This window comes from Coregonus clupeaformis, chromosome 6 (assembly GCF_020615455.1).
Source record: "Coregonus clupeaformis isolate EN_2021a chromosome 6, ASM2061545v1, whole genome shotgun sequence".
Lineage (NCBI taxonomy): Eukaryota > Metazoa > Chordata > Actinopteri > Salmoniformes > Salmonidae > Coregonus > Coregonus clupeaformis.
The window spans coordinates 39,133,135-39,159,848 of record NC_059197.1 but is presented as its reverse complement, the minus strand read 5'-3'; the positions used below and the strand labels follow the sequence as shown (position 1 = coordinate 39,159,848).

Below are 26,714 nucleotides of genomic sequence, written 5' to 3'. Positions count from 1 at the left end.
GAATTGACAGTGTCAAGTCTAGACTCATACCTGGATTCAAATACTATTTTTATAATTTTAATCATTTGTTATAATTTAGTTGGGCTCGATTAAGATTGCCTGGCTCAAAAGAACAATCGCAAAACTACTAGCTAAAGCAAATGAAAGACTTCAAATAGTATTTGACACAGGTCTGTCTAGTGAGTCTATACCAGCCAGGCCTTGTTATAGCTGCTTCATGTGTTCCTTATTGTTTCCCAGCCCTTCTCTCTCTGCTCAGTAAGCCCCTGCAGCTCAAAGGAAGAGGGAAACATCTATACAATCCATCAAGGATTGCAGCCCTTCTGTACAGCACATCCTTGACATAGATACACACACAGTAACGCAGTATACACACTCATATGCATGTACACACAGATTCACACACAGAGATAAACATACACTCCCAGACAAAAGCACACACACAGAGATGAACATACTCTCCCAGACAAAAGCACACACACAGAGATGAACATGCACTCCTAGACAAAAGCACACACACAGAGATGAACATACACTCCTAGACAAAAGCACAGAAAAACACTTACACACGCCCACAAGCACATACACAAACACCACCTCATCTAGTCTGATGTGTGTACGGCTTTAAGTCCACTCTTCAGTCTCCAGTGATTCATATTTGCTCTTTCTCTCCCTCCCTTTCAATCTCTCTCTATTATTAATCTGACTCACCCACCCCCACCTCCTCATATACTCAAATGTGTGCTCAGTCCACACACACACACAAGAAAAATAGCTTTCTGTATTCTGTTTTGACAACACCTTGCTCTAGTCGTCTAGTGTAGCCAGTCTGTCTGTGATTCTCTCTCTCTAGCAGCTAGTCTGCCCCAATTGTCCAACCAGGACTCAAGCCTGGAGCTCAGCTCAACAAACAGAGCCCCAGCATGGCTCCCCAGATAATAGGCCATTATTCAATTACTGACCACACACAGACAGATCAGCAGAAGAGAGATGGCCATTTAAACTAGCTAGGGCTAGCTAGGGCTAGCTAGGGCTAGCCACCCCCCAGAACCTTAATATCAGGGTCTCTTGTTCCTGTTGACCCCTCCCTAACCTTGCCCCCTGCCGTAAATCTTCTCCTGACTGGCTGCATGCCAGACACGCCCCCTGCTCTGGGCCCACAGTGTCACATGACACTCACAGACAACACAGATACCAACAACAAGAGCTAGAGAGCTTCAATTCTCTCATTTCTCATTCCCTCTCCAAGTCTCCTTTTATAGTCTCTGTACCTTCATCTCTCTCCCCATCGTCCTCAGTCTGTCTTTCTCTCTCCCTCCCTCTCTCTGTAATGAAGGGATCAGATTCTGTCAATGTGTCTGGTGAGACTCACTTCCTGCATTACACATCAGTCAGATGTGTGATGTCAGAGCTATTGATTCAATCACCAGGTTGTGCTGAAAACAGGCTGGAAATAACAAATGTGGTGCCACAGAGGGGCTAGTTACTAGTTCACAGGTGGCTTATCTAGTAGGTTAAGTAGGCCACAGACACACATTTGTACACTCACCTGCACACAGTCATATTCCTAATTCATGCATAGAACCCCCTCACACACACACACACACACACACGTACATACAGGTGTGGGGTCATCCACACACTCCTCCCCAGTCTGCCTGGTAATGATGCAGTGCCTCACTGTGTAAAGAGAGGAGAGGAAAGAGAGGGCAGTAAAATGTAGGCCAATCTTTCTGCTCAACTGCCTTTGTGGCGAAAGGCAAACGAAACTACAAGAATTCGACTGAGACCAAAGAAGTCTTCATACACTCCACTTTCCACCCCCACGCCTCTCCCTTTTTATTCTCGCTCTTATTCAGAATATTTCCAGCTTTCACACTCTCATATTGATCTCTATGATGCCCTTTGCTCGCTCTACTCTCTCCCTCTCATCTCTCTCATTCTATCACTCCCTCAGTGGCCCAAGAGCCTAATGGCATGGCGTGTTTGTGCGCACACTCCTTCCCCGGCAACTGTTGCCTGGATACAGCAAATTAGGGGAGGGACGCAAACATCTCCCCAGAGGCCGGGTTGAATGCTGCCTGCATACTCGAATGGAATGGGCTAGAGAGTGGAGTGGGATGGGCCGGGAATGCATTATTAAGGAAGTGTGGGGAGGTAGGGAACATCTGGAAAAGCAGCAGGGGTGTAGTTAGGACATGCCCCTGGATGACTGGGAATGAGAGAGGGAGAAAAAGGGAAGGAGGGAGACCGAGCAAGAGAGAGTGAGAGAGTGGTGATGCCATGCTAATGCCTTCCTCCTCTCCCACTGTAGATGACCTGGTTAGGAGAGGACACAAGTGAGAGGACCCAAGGGGAACCACCCACCAGACCAAGCTTACCGGAACAGTAACGTCATCATAGAAACTCCAGGCCAGTGCCCAGCGCATGGTCCGTCCCTGGCAAAACTCTGTGTGGGTCACTTTAGGGACCTAGGAACGGAAACAGATCGATACAGAAAACAATAGACAATGCTAATAGAGCAGACAACACCAACATGCGATAGCAATACACACATGTACAGTGCATTCGTAAAGTATTCAGACCTTTTTCCACATTTTGTTACGTTACAGCCTTATTCTAAAATGGATTAAATTCATTTTTTTCCTCATCAATCTACACACAATACCCCATAATGACAAAGTGAAAACAGGTTGATATATTTGCAAATGTATACAAATTTACATAAGTATTCAGACCCTTTACTCAGTACTTTGTTGAAGCACCTTTGACAGCGATTACAGCCACGAGTCTTCTTTGGTATGACGCTTAAAGATTGGCACACCTGTATTTGGGGAGTTTCTCCCATTCTTCTCTGCAGATCCTCTCAATCTCTGTCAGGTTGGATGGGGAACTTCGCTGCACAGCTATTTTCAGGTCTCTCCAGAGATGTTCGATCGGGTTCAAGTCCGGGCTCTGGCTGGGCCACTCATGGACATTCAGAGACTTGTACCGAAGCCACTCCTGCGTTGTCTTGGATGTGTGCTTAGGGTCGTTGTCCTGCTGGTGAACCTTCGCTCTGGAGCAGGTTTTCGTCAAGGAGCTCTCTGTACTTGCTCCGTTCATCTTTGCCTCAATCCGGACTAGTTTCCCAGTCCCTGCCTCCGAAAAACATGCCCACAGCATGATGCTGCCACCACCATGCTTCACCATAGCAATGGTGCCAGGTTTCCTACAGACGTGACGCTTGGCATTCAGGCCAAAGAGTTTAATCTTGGTTTCATCAGACCAGAGAATCTTGTTTCTCATGGTCTGAGAGTCCTTTAGGTGCCTTTTGGCAAACTCCAAGCGGGCTGTCATGTGCCTTTTACTGAGAAGTGGCTTCCGTCTGGCCACTCTACCATAAAGGCCTGATTGGTGGAGTGCTGCAAAAATGGTTGTCCTTCTGGAAGGTTCTCCCATCTCCACAGAGGAACTCTGGAGCGTTGTCATAGTGACCATCGGGTTCTTGGTCACCTCCCTGACCAAGGCCCTTCTCCCCCGATTGCTCAGTTTGGCCGGGCGGCCAGCTCTAGGAAGAGTCTTGATGGTTCCAAACTTCTTCCATTTAAGAATGATGGAGACCACTGTGTTCTAGGGGACCTTCAATGCTGCAGAAATGTTTTGGTACCCTTCCCCAGATCTGTGCCTCGACACAATCCTGTCTCGGAGCTCTATGGACAATTCCTTCAACCTCATGGCTTGGTTTTTGCTCTGACATGCACTGTCAACTTTGGGACCTTATATAGACAGGTGTGGCCTTTCCAAATCATGTTCAATCAATTGAATTTACCACAGGTGGACTCCAATCACATTGTAGAAACACCTCAACGATGATCAATGGAAACAGGATGCGCCTGAGCTCAATTTTGAGTCTCATAGCAAAGGGTCTGAATACTTTTGTAAATAAGGTATGTTCTTTTTATTTTAATACATTTGCAAAAATGCTGTTTTCACTTTGTCATTATGGGGTAATGTGTGTAGATTGTTGAGGAAAACATTAAGGCTGTAACGTAACAAAATGTGGAAAAAGTCAAGGGGTCTGAATACTTTCCGAATGCACTGTAGCTCTACAGAGGCCTTTGGCACATTTCCAGCACGTCCTTCAAGGTGTGAACAGGACACATTTACACATACAGCGCTTACAGTGCCAGAGCTGAGCACTCGTGAGAAGAGCCTCCAATAAGCATGAAGGACGTGAGGGAAAAGCAGTGTAAAAGGCTCTTGAAAAGTATCCACTTGATACCGCCTCCCTACACACAACCACAATCAATAAGCGGTGGGTTTCAGTGGGAAATGTGCCCCAGAGATGCAGGTCAAAGGACATGGATCTCAGAGCCAAGAAGACGCATCCCTCTATGAGAGCGCCATGTTGACCCCTAAACACTCACCAAATGAACCAAGAGCGAGAGAGAACAAGGAAGATGGAGGGAAGAGATAGAGGGTGCAAATATCATTAGCATATTAATTAGGTCTCCTATTACACACACCCCCACCTCTTGCCTGCGCTGGACATTGGCCAAGGCTGCACTCACACTAATGAGCAGCGACAGCCCTCTGACACCTCTGGAGGAGCATGGGATTGTGGGATGGTCCTCCCCCAGTGATTGACGTGTGTGTGAGTGTGGTTAACACCCATGGGAGCTGCTGTGCCAGTCATCCCCAGTGAATGAGTCTCAATCTCAGAGGTAAGCGACTGGCAAAGTGGCACAGGGCTAGAGACTAACCTCTATAGTCAGATAGTCAGTCAGTTAGCAGTCATGTGCTAAGGGCTAATAGCTAGGATAATGGAGCTAATGAACATTAGCGGCACTGTCCTACCGTGTGTGTGTGTGCGCGCGCATGAATGCATGTATGTATGCGTACGCGTGTGTGACTAAGCCTGGTGTGTGTGTGTAATATGTATGTTTGTGTGTGGGCCCTGCCATGCGTTTCAGTCACGCAACGCTAATAGAAATCAGCTCAATCAGGTCTGGGCTGTGGCATTGCTTAGCCAGCGTATTAGCCAGGCTTGATCCGTTACGGTTCAAAAGGTATCTGATCCCCCTCTTCAGTCTCAGAGGAGGTATTAGAGATGGTGGGAGGGAGCTCATTCAACCCTCCATTACCTCACCTTATCACTGGGTATATATATGGGGAACCTGGATATTTTTAACACACGCCTGGGCTTGGTACAGCACAGTGCATCTGTGTGTTGTACCTGTTTGCGAGTGCTGTGTATAAGATAATTTACAGTACCAGTCAAAAGTTTAGACACACCTACTCATTCAAGGGTTTTTCTTTATTTTTACTATTTTCTACATTGTAGAACAGTGAAGACATCAAAACTATGAAATAACACATATGGAATCATGTAGTAACCAAAAAAGCACTTGTTGGCTGCTTTTCCTTCACTCTGTGGTCCAACTCATCCCAAACCATCTCAATATGGTTGAGGTCGGGTGATTGTGGAGGCCAGGTCATCTGATGCAGCACTCCATCACTCTCCTTCTTGGTAAAATAGCCCTTACACAGCCCGGAGGTGAGTTGGGTCATTGTCCTGTTGAAAAACAAATGATAGTCCCACTATGCCCAAACCAGATGGGATGGTGTATCGCTGCAGAATGCTGTGGTAGCCATGCTGGTTAAGTGTGACTTGAATTCTAAATAAATCACAGACAGTGTCACCAGCAAAGCACCCCCACACCATCACACCTCCTCCTCCATGCTTCACGGTGGGAACCACACATGCAGAGTTCATCCGTTCACCTACTCTGCGTCTCACAAAGAAACAGCGGTTGGAACCAGAAATCGCAAATTTGGACTCATCAGACCAAAGGACAGATTTCCACCGGTCTAATGTCCATTGCTGGTGTTTCTTGGCCCAAGCAAGTCCCTTCTTCTTATTGGTGTCCTTTAGTTGTGGTTTCTTTGCAGCAATTCGACCATGAAGGCCTGATTCACACAGTCTCCTCTGAACAGTTCATGTTGAGATGTGTCTGTTACTTGAACTCTGTGAAGCATTTATTTGGGCTGTTAACTCTAATGAACTTATCCTCTGCAGCAGAGGTAACTCTGGGTCTTCCTTTCCTGTGCCGGTCCTCATGAGAGCCAATTTCATCATAGCGCTTGATGGTTTTTGAGACTGCACTTGAAGAAAAGTTCAAAGTTCTTGAGATTTTCTGGATTGACTGACCTTCATGTCTTAAAGTAATGATGGACTGTCGGTTCCCTTTGCTTATTTGAGCTGTTCTTGCCATAATATGGACTTGGTCTTTTACCAAGTAGGGCTATCTTTGGTATACCACCCCTACCTTGTCTCAACACAACTGATTGGCTCAAACGCAATAATTAACAAGGCACACCTATTAACTGAAATGCATTCCTGGTGACTGCCTCTTGAAGCTGGTTGAGAGAATGCCAAGACTGTGCAAAGCTGTCATCAAGGCAAAGGGTGGCTACTTTGAAGAATTTCAAATATAAAATATGTGGATTTGTTTTGATGTCTTCACTACTATTCTACAATGTAGAAAATAGTACAAATAAGAAAAACCCTGGAATGAGTAGGTGTGTCCAAACTTTTGACTGGTACTGTATGAGCATCAAATGTCTCCTCGTCGGAGCTCCCATTCTGACGACTGTCTCAAATATACGCAGCTGTGTGTGTGTGTGTATGTGAGCGTGCGTGCACGTATGTGTGTGTGTCTGTGCACTCACCCCTTGTTTTCTCAGCTCCTCCTTCAAAGGTGCCAGGCTGCACTTCTTTCCCAGCATGCAACTGTACCACCTGGAAGAAAAATTATCTATTAGGTGTGTGTGTGTGTGTGTGTGTGTGTGTGTGTGTGTGTGTGTGTGTGTGTGTGTGTGTGTGTGTGTGTGTGTGTCCAGCGCCTTGGGCATGAACCCCTGCCTGAGATCAAACAAGCTTCAGATATAGGATCTACCTCTAGCTTCCCACCATGACTGTGGGAAAAATATTATTTTTGTAGTTCTGAGGCAGAGAGGGTAGCTACGATTTCAACTGCAGTTTTAATTACTACATCAGAGAGAGAGAGAGAGAAAGGGAGAGAGAAAGAGAGAGAGCGAAAGGGGCAGGGCTAAAACAACAACAGGGCCAGTATGAGTCTCTATGAAGGAACAGAGCTTTGATGTCCAGCCCAGAGCAGATCAATCTCTCCCTCTGCAATGAAGAGATGAGTCTACTGTAATCAATACAACAGCATATAAAGTGAGGGAAAAAAGTATTTGATCCCATGCTGATTTTGTACGTTTGCCCACTGACAAAGACATGATCATTCTATAATTGTAATGGTAGGTTTATTTGAACAGTGAGATACAGAATAACAACAAAATAATCCAGAAAAACGCATGTCAAAAATGTTATAAATTGATTTGCATTTTAATGAGGGAAATTAGTATTTCACCCCTCTGCAAAACATGACTTAGTACTTGGTGGCAAAACCCTTGTTGGCAATCACAGAGGTCAGACGTTTCTTGTAGTTGGCCACCAGGTTTGCACACATCTCAGGAGGGATTTTGTCCCACTCCTCTTTGCAGATCTTCTCCAAGTCATTACGGTTTCGAGGCTGACGTTTGGCAACTCGAACCTTCAGCTCCCTCCACAGATTTTCTATGGGATTAAGGTCTGGAGACTGGCTAGGCCACTCCAGGACCTTAATGTGCTTCTTCTTGAGCCACTCCTTTGTTGCCTTGGCCGTGTGTTTTGGGTATTTGTCATGCTGGAATACCCATCCACGACCTTCCCTGGCTGAGGGAAGGAAGTTCTCACCCAAGATTTGACGGTACATGGCCCCGTCCATCGTCCCTTTTGATGCAGTGAAGTTGTCCTGTCCCCTTAGCAAAAAAACACCCCCAAAGCATAATGTTTCCACCTCCATGTTTGACGGTGGGGATGGTGTTCTTGGGGTCATAGGCAGCATTCCTTCTCCTCCAAACACGGCGAGTTGAGTTGATGCCAAAGAGCTCGATTTTGGTCTCATCTGACCACAACACTTTCACCCAGTTCTCCTCTGAATCATTCAGATGTTCATTGGCAAACTTCAGACGGGCCTGTATATGTGCTTTCTTGAGCAGGGGGACCTTCCTGGGCGCTGCAGGATTTCAGTCCTTCACGGTGTAGTGTGTTACCAATTGTTTTCTTGGTGACTATGGTCCCAGCTGCCTTGAGATCATTGACAAGATCCTCCTGTGTAGTTCTGGGCTGATTCCTCACCGTTCTCATGATCATTGCAACTCCACGAGGTGAGATCTTGCATGGAGCCCCAGGCCGAGGGAGATTGACAGTTCTTTTGTGTTTCTTCCATTTGCGAATAATCGCACCAACTGTTGTCACCTTCTCACCAAGCTGCTCGGCGATGGTCTTGTAGCCCATTCCAGCGTTGTGTAGGTCTACAGTCTTGTCCCTGACATCCTTGGAGAGCTCTTTGGTCTTGGCCATGGTGGAGAGTTTGGAATCTGATTGATTGATTGATTACTTCTGTGGACAGGTGTCTTTTATACAGGTAACAAGCTGAGTGTGCTCCTAATCTCAGCTCGTTACCTGTATAAAAAGACACCTGGGAACCAGAAATCTTTCTGATTGAGAGGGGGTCAAATACTTATTTCCCTCATTAAAATGCAAATCAATTTATAACATTTTTGACATGCGTCTTTCTGGATGTTTTTGTTGTTATTCTGTCTCTCAATGTTCAAATAAACCTACCATTAAAATTATAGACTGATCATGTCTTTGTCAGTGGGCAAACGTACAAAATCAGCAGGGGATCAAATACTTTTTTCCTTCACTGTAGAGCCTCAGTACTAACCAGCAAGGATAAATGCACAGTAATTTAGCAGGAGAAACAGTCAAACCTAGCAGGATAAATACACAGAGACAAACCTAGCAGGGAGAAATAGACAAACAAACCAACAGGGAGTCAATCTGGATGGGAAAACTAAACAATATATGACAAACCTTGTCTGGTTGGGTTGCCCTCCTGTCTAGATTAATTAGGCCTAGATACTATATACAGTGGGGGAAAAAAGTATTTAGTCAGCCACCAATTGTGCAAGTTCTCCCACTTAAAAAGATGAGAGAGGCCTGTAATTTTCATCATAGGTACACGTCAACTATGACAGACAAAATGAGGAAAGAAAATACAGAAAATCACATTGTAGGATTTTTAATGAATTTATTTGCAAATTATGGTGGAAAATAAGTATTTGGTCAATAACAAAAGTTTCTCAATACTTTGTTATATACCCTTTGTTGGCAATGACACAGGTCAAACGTTTTCTGTAAATCTTCACAAGGTTTTCATACACTGTTGCTGGTATTTTGGCCCATTCCTCCATGCAGATCTCCTCTAGAGCAGTGATGTTTTGGGGCTGTCGCTGGGCAACGCAGACTTTCAACTCCCTCCAAATATTTTCTATGGGGTTGAGATCTGGAGACTGGCTAGGCCACTCCAGGACCTTGAAATGCTTCTTACGAAGCCACTCCTTCGTTGCCCGGGCGGTGTGTTTGGGATCATTGTCATGCTGAAAGACCCAGCCACGTTTCATCTTCAATGCCCTTGCTGATGGAAGGAGGTTTTCACTCAAAATCTCACGATACATGGCCCCATTCATTCTTTCCTTTACACGGATCAGTCGTCCTGGTCCCTTTGCAGAAAAACAGCCCCAAAGCATGATGTTTCCACCCCCATGCTTCACAGTAGGTATGGTGTTCTTTGGATGCAACTCAGTATTCTTTGTCCTCCAAACACGACGAGTTGAGTTTTTACCAAAAAGTTCTATTTTGGTTTCATCTGACCATATGACATTCTCCCAATCCTCTTCTGGATCATCCAAATGCACTCTAGCAAACTTCAGACGGGCCTGGACATGTACTGGCTTAAGCAGGGGGACACGTCTGGCACTGCAGGACTTGAGTCCCTGGCGGCGTAGTGTGTTACTGATGGTAGGCTTTGCTACTTTGGTCCCAGCTCTCTGCAGGTCATTCACTAGGTCCCCCCGTGTGGTTCTGGGATTTTTGCTCACCGTCCTTGTGATCATTTTGACCCCACGGGGTGAGATCTTGCGTGGAGCCCCAGATCGAGGGAGATTATCAGTGGTCTTGTATGTCTTCCATTTCCTAATAATTGCTCCCACAGTTGATTTCTTCAAACCAAGCTGCTTACCTATTGCAGATTCAGTCTTCCCAGCCTGGTGCAGGTCTACAATTTTGTTTCTGGTGTCCTTTGACAGCTCTTTGGTCTTGGCCATAGTGGAGTTTGGAGTGTGACTGTTTGAGGTTGTGGACAGGTGTCTTTTATACTGATAACAAGTTCAAACAGGTGCCATTAATACAGGTAACGAGTGGAGGACAGAGGAGCCTCTTAAAGAAGAAGTTACAGGTCTGTGAGAGCCAGAAATCTTGCTTGTTTGTAGGTGACCAAATACTTATTTTCCACCATAATTTGCAAATAAATTCATAAAAAATCCTACAATGTGATTTTCTGGATTTTTTTTCCTCAATTTGTCTGTCATAGTTGACGTGTACCTATGATGAAAATTACAGGCCTCTCTCATCTTTTTAAGTGGGAGAACTTGCACAATTGGTGGCTGACTAAATACTTTTTTGCCCCACTGTATATCTATGAGCAATGCTGTGTATGGTGAGGATGGCATGTTTATTGTTATAGTAATGTTACAATCTTTTCAAGAGATTCTCCGTTACTTTTGTATACTTCTTTGCCAATAGTTCTGAAAGTAGCGTTTTCGGTCCCCGAAAATTGTGTACTGTCACATGTGCTCTGCTCTGTGTGCATGGTGTATACACAATGTCAATGTTTATGATCACCATGTTTGATGTACAGTTACAAGATGACATGGCGTCACACCCTGGGATGTTTTGAACAGAATGAGGCTGTTTGTGTATTTATTGTGAAGAGAATTCCCCGGGGCGCACACACCTGAATGCACACATGACTCCTTTCTATGCGCACCAAAATTACGATCGGTTTCTCTGAATTGCCTTCTGAAAGCTTAACACTGCAAGATCATATTTTCTAACTTGGCTAGTCATGTTGGCAATAGAACCAGCTTTCAAATGGTTTTCATGCCCACCTGACCCAGATTTATGCGATTTATAATGGACCGTTGTTGGATTGTGCAAACAACAACAGTAATTGTGTGATGCCGGGGATGCAGGGTTGTGTTCCAAATGAAACAACTACAAGTGTGCTAGCTTTAGTTCCTCAACGGCACAGCTAAGACAGCACAGCTAAGAGAGCACAGCTAAGAGAGCACAGCTAAGAGAGCACATCTAGATGAGCACAGCTAAGAGAGCACATCTAGGAGAGCACAGCTAAGAGAGCACAGCTAGGAGAGCACAGCTAAGAGAGCACAGCTAAGAGAGCACAGCTAAGAGAGCACAGCTAAGAGAGCACAGCTAAGAGAGCACAGCTAGGAGAGCACAGCTAGGAGCGCACAGCTAGGAGCGCACAGCTAAGAGTGCACAGCTAGGAGAGCACATCTAGGAGAGCACAGCTAAGAGAGCACAGCTAGGAGAGCACAGCTAAGAGAGCACATCTAGGAGAGCACAGCTAGGAGAGCACAGCTAGGAGAGCACAGCTAGCACCTTATAGTTGAAGACACTGAGTCATAAAAGTGCATTGAAATTGCTTAGGAACTGTGCACACTTTGGAGGTGTGTGGCCACTTGGAGACACCAGTTAGTCCTCTCACTCAAACCCTTGACAATTGTTTTGTCTTATGTTGAACCTACCCCACATTTTCCAGGAATAGTATTATCATGTTACTGAATGTATTTTAAGATTTTGTTATTAACAAATGTGGTGAAAAGTACAGTAAATGTAAAATGCACATAACATCAACAGTGTAATGTTTGGATTCAGTCTTGTGTCAGATTAACTGTCGTGTCCTCACCTTTGGCCTAATAATGGTCCCATAATCTCCAAACTGTTCCCAATCAATTGCTACCATGGTTATGAATATACTTTAAATATTTATTCTGTAAGAAACATTTCAATGTAGCCCTATCCATATAGGCCAGTTCCCACAATGTAGCCCTATCCATATAGGCCAGTTCCCACAATGTAGCCCTATCCATATAGGCCAGTTCCCACAATGTAGCCCTATCCATATAGGCCAGTTCCCACAATGTAGCCCTATCCATATAGGCCAGTTCCCACAATGTAGCCCTATCCATATAGGCCAATTCCCACAATGTAGCCCTATCCATATAGGCCAGTTCCCACAATGTAGCCCTATCCATATGGCCAGTTCCCACAATGTAGCCCTATCCATATAGGCCAATTCCCACAATGTAGCCCTATCCATATAGGCCAGTTCCCACAATGTAGCCCTATCCATATAGGCCAGTTCCCACAATGTAGCCCTATCCATATAGGCCAGTTCCCACAATGTAGCCCTATCCATATAGGCCAGTTCCCACAATGTAGCCCTATCCATATAGGCCAGTTCCCACAAGTTTAGAGTTAAAGAGGAGAGGAAACCCAGGACCTTTACACAGCACACAACAGTCTACTACAGCCAACCAGATTTGAACACATCACCCAACACAAAAGCCCATTTGGCCATAGCCATGCCGTACTAAATAAAGGTTCCATTAAATAAAATAATAATTTGGGTGGCCTCAATGGCATTTATTGAAAGCACTGAAAGGTTTGGGAATTGGGTCAGGGGTTTAACAAGAAGGGGCACAGGAAACAAGCCCACTCTGAAAAGTGTGCACTGTGTTTGAGCCAACATACAGTACACACCTGACCCAACACAAAGCCAATCTGGCTTGATATTCAACAAAATATGCAGGATGAGCTTGATGGCATTCACAAAACCCTGAAAGATTGGGGAAGAGCCCACTCAGAGAAGCACCCGCCGGGTGGGGGTAAGGGTGGGGGTGAGAGGGTTTTGGGTAAGTGGCACCATGAAATATTGAGGACCTCTAATATCCCCAGATGTTCCCCACTTTGTCATGCAGAGAGGGGGCTGCTGAGCATTCATGTTAACACACACACAAACACACACGACAGCTTCCGCACTTCCTTCCTCCAGCAAGACCTTCCATCCCCAATAAACAAAAATCTCCCATTGGGGGTCAGACAGAAGCAGTCAGATTCTGGGAAAGTTGTCCATTTATTTTCAAGCTAATCCCTCCAAGAGTACAAAGACCGGTGATTACGATGTTATTACCCCCTCCACATAGTCTTATTATCATATCAATAACAGACAATGATTAGCAGAGGGCATCACTTTGAAAAGGGTGCATTTCCTGGCTGGTGGTTGGGGTGTGTGTGTGACTGTGTCTGTATCTATGTGTGATAGTCTGGTGAGAGTAATTACAGCTTAGTATTGTTGAAGAGAAGGGGGGATGGTGAGTCTCAGAGGACCAATCAGAGGGGCTGGCTTGGTTTCCGTGGACACCTGGCGGTAGCTCTGCTATCCCAGCATGCAGTGTGTGGAGTGACAGCCTGCTACTGCTGCCTTGGACCCGGCCCCAAACACACACTACACTACACACACACTACACTACACTACACTACACTACACTACACTACACTACACTACACTACACACACACTGCAGGGGAGCAGAAGAAAGAACAGAAGCGGAAGAGAGGGAGACTAGGGCGGGCACGCCTTCCTCTGTGGCAGACACTCCTCTACGGTCTCTACATAAGCCAAGCGCACCACACAAGTACACCGGTGTGAACACATAGACACATGCAGGCAAACAGACAAAGAGAGAGATGGACACTTTCCCCCTGTGAGGACCACTCATCTTCCACTGAAACATATGCACACACCGACGCACACACACTCTCCTGTGGGTGACAATCATCTTTACACAAAAAAAATATGTTAGTGACACACACACAGTTCAACACACTTGAACACGTGTAATCACACACCTTCCATGTCAGCCACTTGTCTCCCAGTCACCGTGTGCAGTGTGTTCAAATCTAATTCACACTCTCTCTCACACACACACACACACACACACACACACACACACACACACACACACACACACACACAGCTGTTCCCTGCGGGCATGCAGATACTGCCGGGGGGTGGGTGACTGTTTACTCCTGGTGCCAATTCATTAAACAAACTCTGGGTGACAGCTCCATCCCTCCACCCCATCTGGCCCTGCTCCTGCTCTCCTCCATCACTGGTCCTCTATCATCCCTCCATACCTTACATCCTAAATGAAAGGGTGCATTTGTAACAGAAGGTAATGAACAAACACCCAACAACACCAACTGATAACCATCAGGCTTTTCTATATTATATTTGGGGTCTAGGAAAGTGTCGGAGATATAAAGCATGAGCAATCTGAAACCAGAGTGATGCCATCTTGAACGCTACCCCACTTCCTTCTGTGAAGGCGCAGTGTACTGATGGGGACCAATGTGTGGTGTTTGTGCGTACGTGTGTGTGAATGTGTCACTCTCTCTCACCTCAGGCGTGTCTTGAGCTGCAGGCTGTCGTGGATGATCCTCTTGACGAACTCCAGCTCTCCTCCCTCAGCCATGATCTCTGTCACCCCACCTGTGTTCACTGAGCTGGGGGGAGGACGACGAGAGTTCCTGGAATTTACCCCCTGGGGAGACGAGAGGGAGGGGGGTGAGGAGAGGGGAGGGAGGGGGGTGAGGGAGGGGGGGAGGGAGTGAGGGAGGAAGGGAGGGTGGGAGGGAGGGAGGAAGGGAGGGTGGGAGGGAGGGTGGGAGGGAGGGAGGGTGGGAGGGAGGGGGTGGGAGGGAGGAAGGGAGGGTGGGAGGGTGGGAGGGTGGGAGGGAGGGTGGGAGGGAGGAAGGGAGGGAGGGAGGGAGGGAGGGAGGGAGGGTGGGAGGGTGGGAGGAAAGGGAGAGGAAAAGAGAGGGGCATGGGGAGAGAAAGTAAAGGGTAAGAGAAAGAGGGAGTGACAGGGATAAGGTCAAGAAAGGAATCAGTGAATAAATGAGATTTATAAAGCCGTTTTTCCAGATTCTCAGAACACTTTACATCTAAAGAGGCCTACCTTAGCCTCTAGTTGGTTGGCGAAGAAGGGAGGGTTACACATGCAGAAGTCATAGACGATGGCTGACTCCTCCTTCAAAGCATCCATTAACAGGGTCTTCTGGGGAACTTTCACCACTGGGACATGAGACAGGGCAACAATGTTTCAAGCCATCTTCCTTTCAGTAGTACAACTTTACAATGCGGCTACCAATAGACAACTTGCCACTGACCTTTGATGAGGTCCGAGAGGTTGTTCTGCTCTACGTTCCTGGTGGCGTAGTCAAAGCAGATGTCATCTACCTCAGTAGCCAGGTAATGCCAGCCGTTCATAGAGGCTCCCAGCAGGGGGTAGATACAGGACGCTCCAGTACCTGGGGATATAACACAGACTACGTGAGGGACAGGGTGTGTGTCTGTGTCTATTTAATGCCACTCCCGCTGTCTCTTATTGTCCATAATGGATTAATAAGAGGTAATCCAGACAGCCATGATCAGATCATCCAGGCCTAACAGAGACCAGGGCCTCCAATCTACCCGACCACAGTGAGGTCCCCTGGGGCAGTAGAGATGGGTGAGATGGCACCCAGCAGGTTAAGGCTTGGGAGAGAGTAATGCCCTGTGGCTATCCATCAGGAGAGTGACAGCTCCAATCAGCTTACAGAATGGACCAGGCACCAGGGTCACCAATCACTGACCTGTCCATCTCTCTGAGGAGCTAAATTGACACACACCAGGGTCACCAATCACTGACCTACCTGTCTCTCTGAGGAGCTAAACTGACACACACTCTCTGATGGATAGAGCAGGAAACCATCCATGACATGTGGATGGGGATTTGGCCAGTGATCTCCAGTTGTCCACAGGAAATAGATGGACCTACAGTACATGTGGGATCTGAAGGTGGATGTGCCAACCATCATGCAGCCCCTCTCTGCCAGTCTCCCTGCCAGTCTGTGATGCCCACGGGCAGCCAGCTGCTCTTGGACTAGTAAGAGTCAGCCTGTATTAAAAACATGTCTCAGAGTAGTAGTGCGGATCTAGGATCAGGTCCCACCTGTAATTAAATTTATATTCATTATGATCTCAAAGGCAAAACTGATCCTATATCAGCACTATTCTAAGACTTTGTGAATATGTGTCCTGGGCTAGACCTGTGCCAGGCAGCCCCTGTAGGGAATAGGGTGCCATTTGGGATGCAAACATGAGTCTTACCAAGAAAGGCAACTGCTGGAGGAATATCCCTTGAGCAAACAAATATGATCACACATTTAATAACTTGATCACTCTCAATTACTGATGTGATGTTTATATGGGAATTAATGGGAGTTTATTCATCCCATTCAGCATTGAGGATATTTGTGCTCTTTCTTTATATATAGACAGGTGAGAAACCAACTGTCTAATGTAACAACTAAGAACCAGTGAAGGGATTAAAGGGCCAGGCCATATAAAAGCCATCTATTCCTCTACAGAAACAGGACATAGGATTGGAGTGGTGGTAAAGAGGCATCCTAGCAATGACGGCTGAACCAAGATGGATGGTTCATTTGGGTTCATTTCAAGGAGATCAAGGGGAAGAGAATAAGAAGAGGGTCTATATTTAGTAAGGGTTATCAGAGGTCTATATTTAGTAAGAGTTATCAGAGGTCTATATTTAGTAGGGGTTATCAGAGGTCTATATTTAGTAGGGGTTATCGGAGGTCTATATTTAGTAGGGGTTATCGGAGGTCTATATTTAGTAGGGGTTATCGGAGGTCTATATTTAGTAGGGGTTATCGGAGGTCTATATTTAGTAGGGGTTATCGGAGGTCTATATTTAGTAGGGGTTATCGGAGGTCTATATTTAGTAGGGGTTATCAGAGGTCTATATTTAGTAGGGGTTATCAGAGGTCTATATTTAGTAGGGGTTATCAGAGGTCTATATTTAGTAGGGGTTATCAGAGGTCTATATTTAGTAGGGGTTATCAGAGGTCTATATTTAGTAGGGGTTATCGGAGGTCTATATTTAGTAGGGGTTATCGGAGGTCTATATTTAGTAGGGGTTATCGGAGGTCTATATTTAGTAGGGGTTATCGGAGGTCTATATTTAGTAGGGGTTATCGGAGGTCGTAACTATACCGATGTCGATGCCTCTGCGTGGTTCCCCCTGGCCTCCGATCAGGTCTTCCACCCAGTGGATGTAGTTGAGTCGGAGAGGCACGGTGGGGATGAGACGCTCCAGAGGGATGTCTATGGTCAGCCCAAAGTCCTCCTTCAGCAGGGTACAGGTCAGGGCTCGCACCGCCTCTGGCTCCTTGAAGTTCAGCCTGCAGGAGGGGGAGGGACAGACAACAGATGCTATAGTTACAACGCTAAAGTAACTACATTTTTTACATTTTAGTCATTTATCAGACGCTCTTATCCAGAGCGACTTACAGTTAGTGACTGCATACATATTTTTTTTATCATACTGGCCCCCCGTGGGAATCGAACCCACAACCCTGGCGTTGCAAACGCCATGCTCTACCAACTGAGCTACATCCCTGCCGGCCATTCCCTCCCCTACCCTGGACGACGCTGGGCTAATTGTGCGCCGCCCCATGGGTCTCCCGGTCGCGGCCGGCTACGACAGAGCCTGGATTCCTGTGGCACAGAACCAGGATCTCTAGTGGCACAGCTAGCACTGCGATGCAGTGCCTTAGACCACTGCGCCACTCGGGAGCATACTACACCAATAAACAAAAACTACACCAAGTAACTACACCATAACTACACCTATAAACCAAAACATGTACCTACACTATACACCCAGACCTTAACACATTTCTTGTAAACTCACAAAAGAGAGCCACTAAATAAAAATGGCAAATCAATTCTACCCCACCCTGCCACTTCTCCTAAAGACCACCCTTCCAAGCTTTCACTGACACCATGTCATATAAACCACCCCTCTTCCAGGCAGCACTAGACTGCATCCCCCCCTTCCCTCCCTGAGTAGCCCAGTGCTCCATATCTCCCATTCCCCTCTCATTACTGCTTATCATACTTCAACCACCACGATGAGACCCAACGGCAAATTAATAAGGAGCTTGTCAATTTACACCTCTTCACTAATGATACAGACATAATATTTTCCAGCATTAAACCAGACCCACACACCTCCCGCTCTACATTTCCACTGCCTGGAAAGCATGTTTTGGGTTTGAGAAAAACACACACACACACACACAAAAGTATTTTGGGGTTTGAGAGACAGAGAGTGGGACGGATAGAGCAAGATGTGTATAATTGACCAGTCTGTGTGCTGCATTCACACCTCCAGACAGCAATTAGACACCTCCTGGTGATAGGAGCGTCTGGCACCTCCTAGCTGGGTTCGGGGGGCGAGACAGAGATCCTATTCACCACAGCCACGGCGAAGAGGAGAGAGACTATCACTGATGAAGAGCGTGACTACAGGGAGAAGTAGAGTTAGGCTATGTGCCTATGGGGGAAAGTGTGATTTATATATTACATATGTAACAGACGGGGGTTCGAACCCGTGTCCCTGAAGACTGTTAGCCCACTGAGCTAAAGCCTAGGCATTGGCTAAGGGAGTCTTCAAGTCTCACAGTTTCTCTCTTCTCCTTAGAAGCATAGTCTGATTATCAATATGCAGAGAACGAGGCCGTTCAGCGCCTGCCTGCCCAGCCTTCTATTTTTAGACCGTGATGAGTGTGAGTGTGTGTGTACTGCAGAGCACTGCAACGCCGGGTCTCTATGGCAACCACCCCGGACCACCGGCACACACAGGCAGTAAGCGCACGTAAATCCAGCCACGCTGGAGCAATATGGCTGATACCGGAAGAAGCGTGAGCGTGCACGAGATCAAGACGCACATTGGAGGGTGGACGTTTGTGCGCCAGACGATGGACGGTGTGGGACATGGGACAAGCCGGTGGCAGTATAAAACGTGTTGTCGGTGTGCAGGTGTTACAGGAGTAAGGTGAGTGAGGGGGACGAAGGTTGAAATCTGTGGTAAGGAGGGTTGTGGGCTGTGGTGGGTGAGTGCACAGGGAGTTGTCTCCAAACTGCCTGGGCGGAGGCATACTCAGCAGTTTCCCTCTGCATTAGGAAATACAGATAGTGAGAGACAGGACAGTAACAAAGAGAAAGACAGAGGGAGTAGAGCAATTAGACAGGGGGTAGAGGGAGTGTGTGTGAGAGATATAATAAAATATCAGCAGAGGGAGAAGAATGTGACCTAAAGAGAGATGAGGGAAACTGAAACTGTGATGAGCACTAGAACAGTCCTACTGCAGTGAGATGAACAAACCCATATCTACCGAGGGAACTAACTGCTGCAGCTGAAGAAGCCAGTAAGACAGCAGCCCAGTAAGCCCCCACGCCTCCCCCCTCCGCTGGCGTAGTCCTTCATCAGCACAGAGAGAGATGGAGAGGTGGGTTTGGAAAGGTGACCATCAGGGCAAACTCATTTTAATTCTGAATGCACAGGATAATTTTTTGCAGATTAGCAGCTCCATTTCCCACGTCAGGTTATTGTTCGCTGCACTGAACACAACATGTATTGATTGTTCCTGACTCAGAGGTGTAGCCAAGACTAGGAGAGCTCCACTTTAAATGAAGAAGGCTCTTTAAGTATGTAGAAGAACTCATCAGGTATAATGAAAAAACATTTAGTGTGACTAAGTTCAATGCCTAGGAGAAGCTGAAGCCATTCAAAGAAGATACAGTTATCCTCAGTAAAGAGCTCAGCCCCAATTCCATGCTGATCAGGGGGTCTCATTGGTTAACAAGCGAAGCAATCAGAGAGGTCCTGGTAATCAGTTTGCTGTAATCAGGAACCCAGTCAACCTATCAGGGAGATTGAGGTGATTTAGTGCACTTCCATCATATAAGCTACCTATCCAGTTCCTTCAGATCTGCAAGCTTAGCATACACAGAAGAGATACAGTGCCTTCAGGAAGTATTCATACCCCTTGACTTATTCCACATTTTGTGTTACAGCCTGAATTCAAAATGGATTAAAAATATATATATTTTCACCCATCTACACACAATACCCCATAATGACAAAATGAAAACATGTTTTAAGAAATGTTTGCTAATTTATTGAAAATTAAATACATAAATATCGAATTTACATAAGTATTCACACCCGAGTCAATACTTTGTAGAAGCTCCTTTGGCGGCGATTACAACTGTGAGTCTTTTGGGGTAAGTCTAAGAGCTTTGCACACCTTAATTGCAAAAAGCTGCTAATTATTCGTAAAACATTTTTTTCAAGCTCTGTCAAGTTCATTGTTGATCATTGCTAGACAGGCATTTTCAAGTCTTGCCATAGATTTTCAAATTCCACTTTGACATTATTAGTGACACAATCTTAATTGAATCCATTTTAAATTCAGGCTGTAACACAAAATGTGGAGAAAGTAAAGGGGTGTGAATACTTTCTAAAGGCACTATATAAGGTCTAGCTAGGGGACTCGTTTTCAGACTGATCCATGCATATTTCTCCCTTCACATTTACATTTACATTTTAGTCATTTAGCAGACGCTCTTATCCAGAGCGACTTACAGTTAGTGAGTGCATACATTATTATTATTATTATTTTTATTTAAAAAATAAAATAAATCATACTGGCCCCCCGTGGGAATTGAACCCACAACCCTGGCGTTGCAAACGCCATGCTCTACCAACTGAGCTACATCCCTGCCGGCCATTCCCTCCCCTACCCTGGACGACGCTGGGCCAATTGTGCACCGCCCCATGGGTCTCCCGGTCGCGGCCGGCTACGACAGAGCCTGGATTCGAACCAGGATCTCTAGTGGCACAGCTAGCACTGCGATGCAGTGCCTTAGACCACTGCACCACACCTCCTGCCTTCCACTATGTTAATAATGCAAGCAGAGCACCAGGAAGGAACCACTGTGAGATGGAAAGTTCAATTATTCAATTTATTAAAGGAAGGGGGAAAACACTCCTCCACCCACCATGGATGGTTTCTCTGCTGGTAATATCTGCCCCCCCAACACAAGAGTGTTGAAGTCTTTATGCCCCCCCCACCCCTCCCGTGGCATCATGGGTCGTCAGCCAGCCAGCCAGAGACAGCCATAATGGAACGCCTGGGCTGGGTCATCTCTCTGGTTCATGCTTCCTAATCCCATCTCTCTGCCATCTGAGTTCTCTTTCGCTTCTCTCTCCTGTCCATCTCTCTTATATCGCTCTCCCTCCCTCTCCTTGACGAGAACCCCCCATATCTACTTTCAATTCTAAAGGCTAATTCTCTCTCATCCCTCTTCAAACTTCTCTCAATCATCTCCCCCTCCTCTCTATCTATCAGTCTCCTCCAGCTCCAGTGGGGCTCAGTGAGTGAGAGGAGACTGGTTTATTCATCTCCCTGAGGAATTGGTCGGCTCCTCGTCGTCTCCCCAAGATAACTCTGATCCACTGAATCAATGGCTGCTCAAGTACTCAACTAAGGCTACTTACTTACCAGATTAATACACCACAAATACAGAAGTATGCTAATCCAACCACTTGCTTGGCGGCAGAGGGGGATCCTAAATCACTGGCAAAGAAGAAGAGGAAAATATCCTTAGACAGGATTTGCCAAGCAGTGGACTAATCTTGGAGTTCCCTTGAAGCTTTAAGTTGTGTGCACACTAGTGTAAGAGCTGCAGTGAGACATCAGTGCTGGATTGTTCAGGATGAAGACTTGTCTCACTGGTAGGTGTTTTCAGTTTAAGCATTGTGCACTTTTGGGACTACTGCATTGGTTCCATTGCACCAGGCAAGCTCAATCAAGCCTGCTGAAATATTTGAGAGAAAACAAATCATATTTGAACCCATGCGGGTCTGGTAGTGAGCAAACTCTAGAGAAAGAGGTTGTTTGTCATCTCCCTCTGTCTGTCGTTCTGTCCATCAGTGAGTCACGTATGGTAATAACGATCTTTCTGTTTGTTGTTCTGTCTGTCAGTGTCTGTAGTTGTCAGTGAGTCATCTCTCTATCAGTCTGTCCTTCTGTCAGTTTGTCTGTGAATCATGTACTGTATAGTAATGATTCTCTCTTCTGTAATTAACACCTGGCTGCTGCAGATGGACATCAAGCACATTTAAACAGCTCTCCTCTGCCTCACTGCTCGCCCACATATTCACTAAACAGCCACACCAGACTGCTGATAAACTAACTAGCTCACACACCTTCCGTACATTCACAATGAAAATACCCACGCCAATATGTTCATGTACTAACTAGCTCACACACGCTCTGCACATTCACAATGAAAATACCCACAGCCCATGCCAATATGTTTTCACTCACACAGTAGATGCTTGCACCTGGTGGTGACATCGGCATGTCTGTCTGCATTCATCTGCATTTACACAACGTAAATTTCACACTGAGCAGACGATTGCCAATTTCACAACAAAGACAAGGCTGGATCATTTCCTGGTGTACGAACGAGAGGGGTACACATATGAGCATTGGGTTGGGGGGTGGTATCCCCTACTAATTGGAGTGGTGCTGGACAGGCTAGACCAGGGCTGGGGCAGTTTGGGCCTTCAGTCCGTCATTAGCAGGAATCAAGAGAGGCCGGCTACACAGGACACTTTTCATCCTTTACCATCAAACGGAGACCGCACAGTCAGAGAGAGAGAGAGGGGGTGAGAAAAATAGAGGGGGGCAGAGGGAAGAAGAGGAAGCGAAAGAAGAGAGTGAGCAAGACAGAAATAAGGCAGAGCAAGAAGATGCAGAGATTAAGGAAAGGACAGAGACAAGAGAGAGGTATAGAAAGAACAGAAGAAGAGCAAGAGAGATGTGCTTTATTACGCCACGTCAGCTCCAGCTCAGCACCAGGTGTAATGATGACCTCGCAGTTGAGTTGACGTCAAAAAGAACATTATCCCAACAGCCTCCCTCTCTTCCTTTGTTCTCCTGCTCGTCTGTCTGGTCTTTCGCTCTACTGCACCTGGCTGCCTATCCAGCCATAACAACCTCTCCTGCAGACACAGGCGGAGGCAATACTAGTCGACCAGGACGTCTGAGGGCTTTCAATCTAGCCTCTAAGCTTCTGGATGCAAGACTTTATTTCGTCTTGTAAATGAAAAATTAAATGATTGAAATTGGTTTCTCATAGACCCTCACATCTCTTTTTTTGTTTGTTGCTGCAACAGAATCAGAACTGGGAACGAAGGTGATCTATACTTTCCCAGAAAAGAACTGTTATTTTAAAAGCATGGGAACAGGTTAATAATGTTATTTTACATTCCGGGTGCAACAAAGCGCCTATGCAAAGCCCACACTCTGTCACTCAGAAACTTATTCCAGTGTCTGCCTGCCAGCTGAAAAGCTTTTGCCAGTGTGTGTGCCTGTAGGCAACCTGCCCCTCCCCCTCCGAAGCAAAGTCTAGTAGCCTAGTTACCGACATTACAAGTGTGATTCAGTAATTAGGGAGATCTTTTTCATTATAGAAGAAAGGATTAACCTTTTCAGTGCTAATTAATGATACTATAGTTATCACGTTTCACTTTGGATTTGTTAACTACAAAAAGGTAAGGCGGGTTTTTATTTAAAATTCTGGTGGTGCTGCTCTGCACACACAAGCTTTTTAGCTAGCTAGCAAGCAAGATAGCTGGTCCAACGTTAAGCCAACTCTGAAGTTCAAAGACATTAAAAGTTCCTTCATAGAAGCCGCTCCTCCATAGGTATAATTATGTGTGTCTAATTCAGATAATGCATTTCATAACAACAAGATACCCAGCGCTTCAAAGCAAGCCTCCTCCTCCACCCTCTCTCCCCAACCGCAGCATTTATGTCGTATCTCGCACCCTACACTCGTCTGTCCAATGCATGTAAATAACTTCCCCACACTGATTGGTTAAGTAAATTAATGTTGAGCTAAATGTAAAAAAATAAATATTTCAGAGGTTTAAAAAGGAACGATATACACCATTACTTTTTTTGGGTTCAAACTGGTTCAGAACTTTATTTTGCTGGTCGGAACAGTGGAATGAAACAAAATAAATAAGGCTTTGTTCAGATTGGAAAATTATTTCAGTTCCAACCCGACTGTCTGACTTCAGCAGCCAGCATGTTTGTTTTTCCCACAACCAGGAGGGGGGTAACTCACACAAAAGCACACCATGATGTGATATGTGACAGGCCTCAGCAGTCACAATCACACAATCTCCCCCCTTGTCAGTTATGTGAGAGAAATCTCTCTCAAGACTTTGTGCTGTGAGGAACAGTGAGGACAATCTTGACAGTAGAGATGTGATCTGAAAAGCCACTCAGGGAGATAGAAAGCAGCCCCAAAGCTCTCTGCCTCCCCACATCCATCTAGGCTCTCTCCCTCCCTCTCCATCATTCGCTCTCTCTGTCCCTCTCCCTCCCACTACCTCCATCCCCACCTCTCTCTGCATATTTCATATCCCTGTGTGTGTCCCAATTACTGGCTGACAGACCCTGTCCTCCAGTTAGTGGCTCAGAGAGAATTGAGACTTCCTCCCTCCCTCCCTCCCCAGGCTCTGTGTCCCATAACCCCCCTACTCTGCAGCTCCCATTCCCTCTCCAACCCTGGTTCCTAACTTCCCACTCCTCCCCATCAGAGCTGAGATTATGTCTGTAGTGCATGCATGAATCATTTGAGTCATTCTTTTTCTTCCTCTGTAGCTGATGAACCTCACAAGCAACCACAGGCATCTGCCTAAACCCTGCTCCAATAGAGATCAGGGAAGCTAGTGTCTATGGGTAATTACATTTACATCATTTAGCAGACGCTCTTATCCAGAGTAATGTCTGTAACTTGACAATAGCACGACACGGCAAGATCACTAATCATCATGGTTGTCAGCAATGACGTACGTTAATGTCATCCTGTCTAAATACTGAACAGTGGACACCTAAAGTCACCTCACCTACTCCTCCCTACCCATACCCCATCAGCTCCCTAACACAGTAGGATTTCAGCCATCTAATCATAACGGTCACCTCAATGGTACGGGCACTGGGCGATGTGTCCCTGCAGAGGCATTGATTGATCCCTTACCCAAATCCAGAGAGACCCCATTCCCTCCGAAAGAGGAAGAAAAAAAAGAAAAAACATATCACACCATAAAAAAGGATAAGAGGAAAATCAGTGTCTTTGATGCCTCTCTCCTGCCAACTCTCTGAACCTCCTACAGTGAGTTCAGCTAACAGGTGACATAGGGAGGATACACACATAAACACAGGTGAGAAAGCTACAGTAATGAGAGAACATGTTGGGAAGTTGGCAGCACTTTGCACTGGAGAACAAAAATAATAATCATCCTGCCACACAGGTGTTTTACTGGTGTGACACCAAATCAATAGCGGCACAAAATGGCACTCAGCTGTAGTCAACAGCAGTGGTTCCCAACTCCGGTCCTCGAGCTTGATGGTTAGTTGACTAATCAAGGTGTGCTTGTCCGGGGCTGCAATAAATGTGAACTGTTGGGGGTATTCGAGGAACGGAGTTGGGAACCACTGGCCTACAGCATATGTACTGGGGCGTATTCATTACGCCAATTCTGTTGTAAAATGTTTCTTAAATGGAAACAACCCTTTAGCTCAGTGGAAGCAACCGGAACAGACCTACCTGCATTTGTCCAATAGAACTATCGTTTTGCTCTGTTTGCTTCCGTTTGGTTATTAAACGGTCAATGAATACGCCCCTGTAAGTTACTCACATAGCTCTGCCAGCCAGGTTGGTGTGGACATGCTGCTTGAAGTCAGGATACTTGGAGGCCAAGTAGGCAAAATCCGGAGGCTTGTCTTTGTAGCGGTTCCGCGGGTGCATTGATTTGTTCAGTGACATTCTCACTTCACTGTGGAGGAAGGACACATAGTTGTATTCAAAGGGTTGGAACGCTAACAAGTTACCTAACTGACGTAGATGCGTGTAATAGCCTGCATACGAAGGTAAAACTATGGGGATATTAGCTAGCTTGTTAGCGAACTACAGGCATTCATCAGTAAACTGCAAGTTAGCTAGCTAGCTAAAGCAATTTTCAACTCCACGCTGCCTGTCAACAAGATGGCTAGCTAGACCTCTCTAAACGAGATACGTTAGCTAACCTCTTGTTATAATGGTGGTGACTTGAGTACCTGAAATATTCGCTCGGAATATATTCCAAATGTTTGAAAATGTCAAGAGTTGTCTTGCACACACGAGTTGAGAACTGACGTTGGACTTCTTGCACAAACGTTCAGACAGCGTTTCTTCCGGGATGGTGGATGAAGTCACAACTCTGCGCCGAGACGTTGACGTCAATATTCAGCGCATTTTTTGAAACAGTCATCCAAAGACACAACATTTTTAAGGGTAACTGCTATCCGGGATCCTTGGGACGCCCATACCCTAAACTTAACAATTTTAAATATCAACTTCAATGGAGTAGGATCCCAGATAGCACGGACCTTTTGAAGTCTGACAGGCTGAGGCTACATACAAAAGTTTATGGACACCCCTTCAAATGAGTGGACTCTGCTATTTCAGCCACACCGTTGCTGACAGGTGTATAAAATCGAGCACACAGCCATGCAATCTTCATAGACAAACATTGGCAGTCGAATGGCCCATACTTTCAACGTGACACCATCATAGGATGCCTGGAGTGGTGTAAAGCTGGAAGCACAGAATCGTCTAGAATGTCACTGTATGCTGTAGCGTTAAGATTGGACTC

At 46.0% G+C, this 26,714-nt stretch overlaps 1 protein-coding gene across 1 annotated transcript in view; it reads right to left on the bottom strand.

Moving 5' to 3' along the window:
- Positions 1–26,273, bottom strand: part of LOC121567912 (RNA N6-adenosine-methyltransferase mettl16) — a 38,806-nt gene extending 12,533 nt beyond the window's left edge. The window contains exons 1-8 of the mRNA XM_041878285.2: positions 26,137–26,273; positions 25,719–25,856; positions 17,144–17,331; positions 15,256–15,396; positions 15,045–15,160; positions 14,485–14,627; positions 6,715–6,784; positions 2,382–2,471 (exon numbers count right to left, since the gene is read on the bottom strand). Of these exons, the coding sequence (XP_041734219.1) occupies positions 2,382–2,471; positions 6,715–6,784; positions 14,485–14,627; positions 15,045–15,160; positions 15,256–15,396; positions 17,144–17,331; positions 25,719–25,846 (876 nt within the window). The 5' untranslated portion in view covers positions 25,847–25,856; positions 26,137–26,273. The remainder of the gene's footprint in view (positions 1–2,381; positions 2,472–6,714; positions 6,785–14,484; positions 14,628–15,044; positions 15,161–15,255; positions 15,397–17,143; positions 17,332–25,718; positions 25,857–26,136) is intronic.
- Positions 26,274–26,714: the final 441 nt, after the last annotated feature.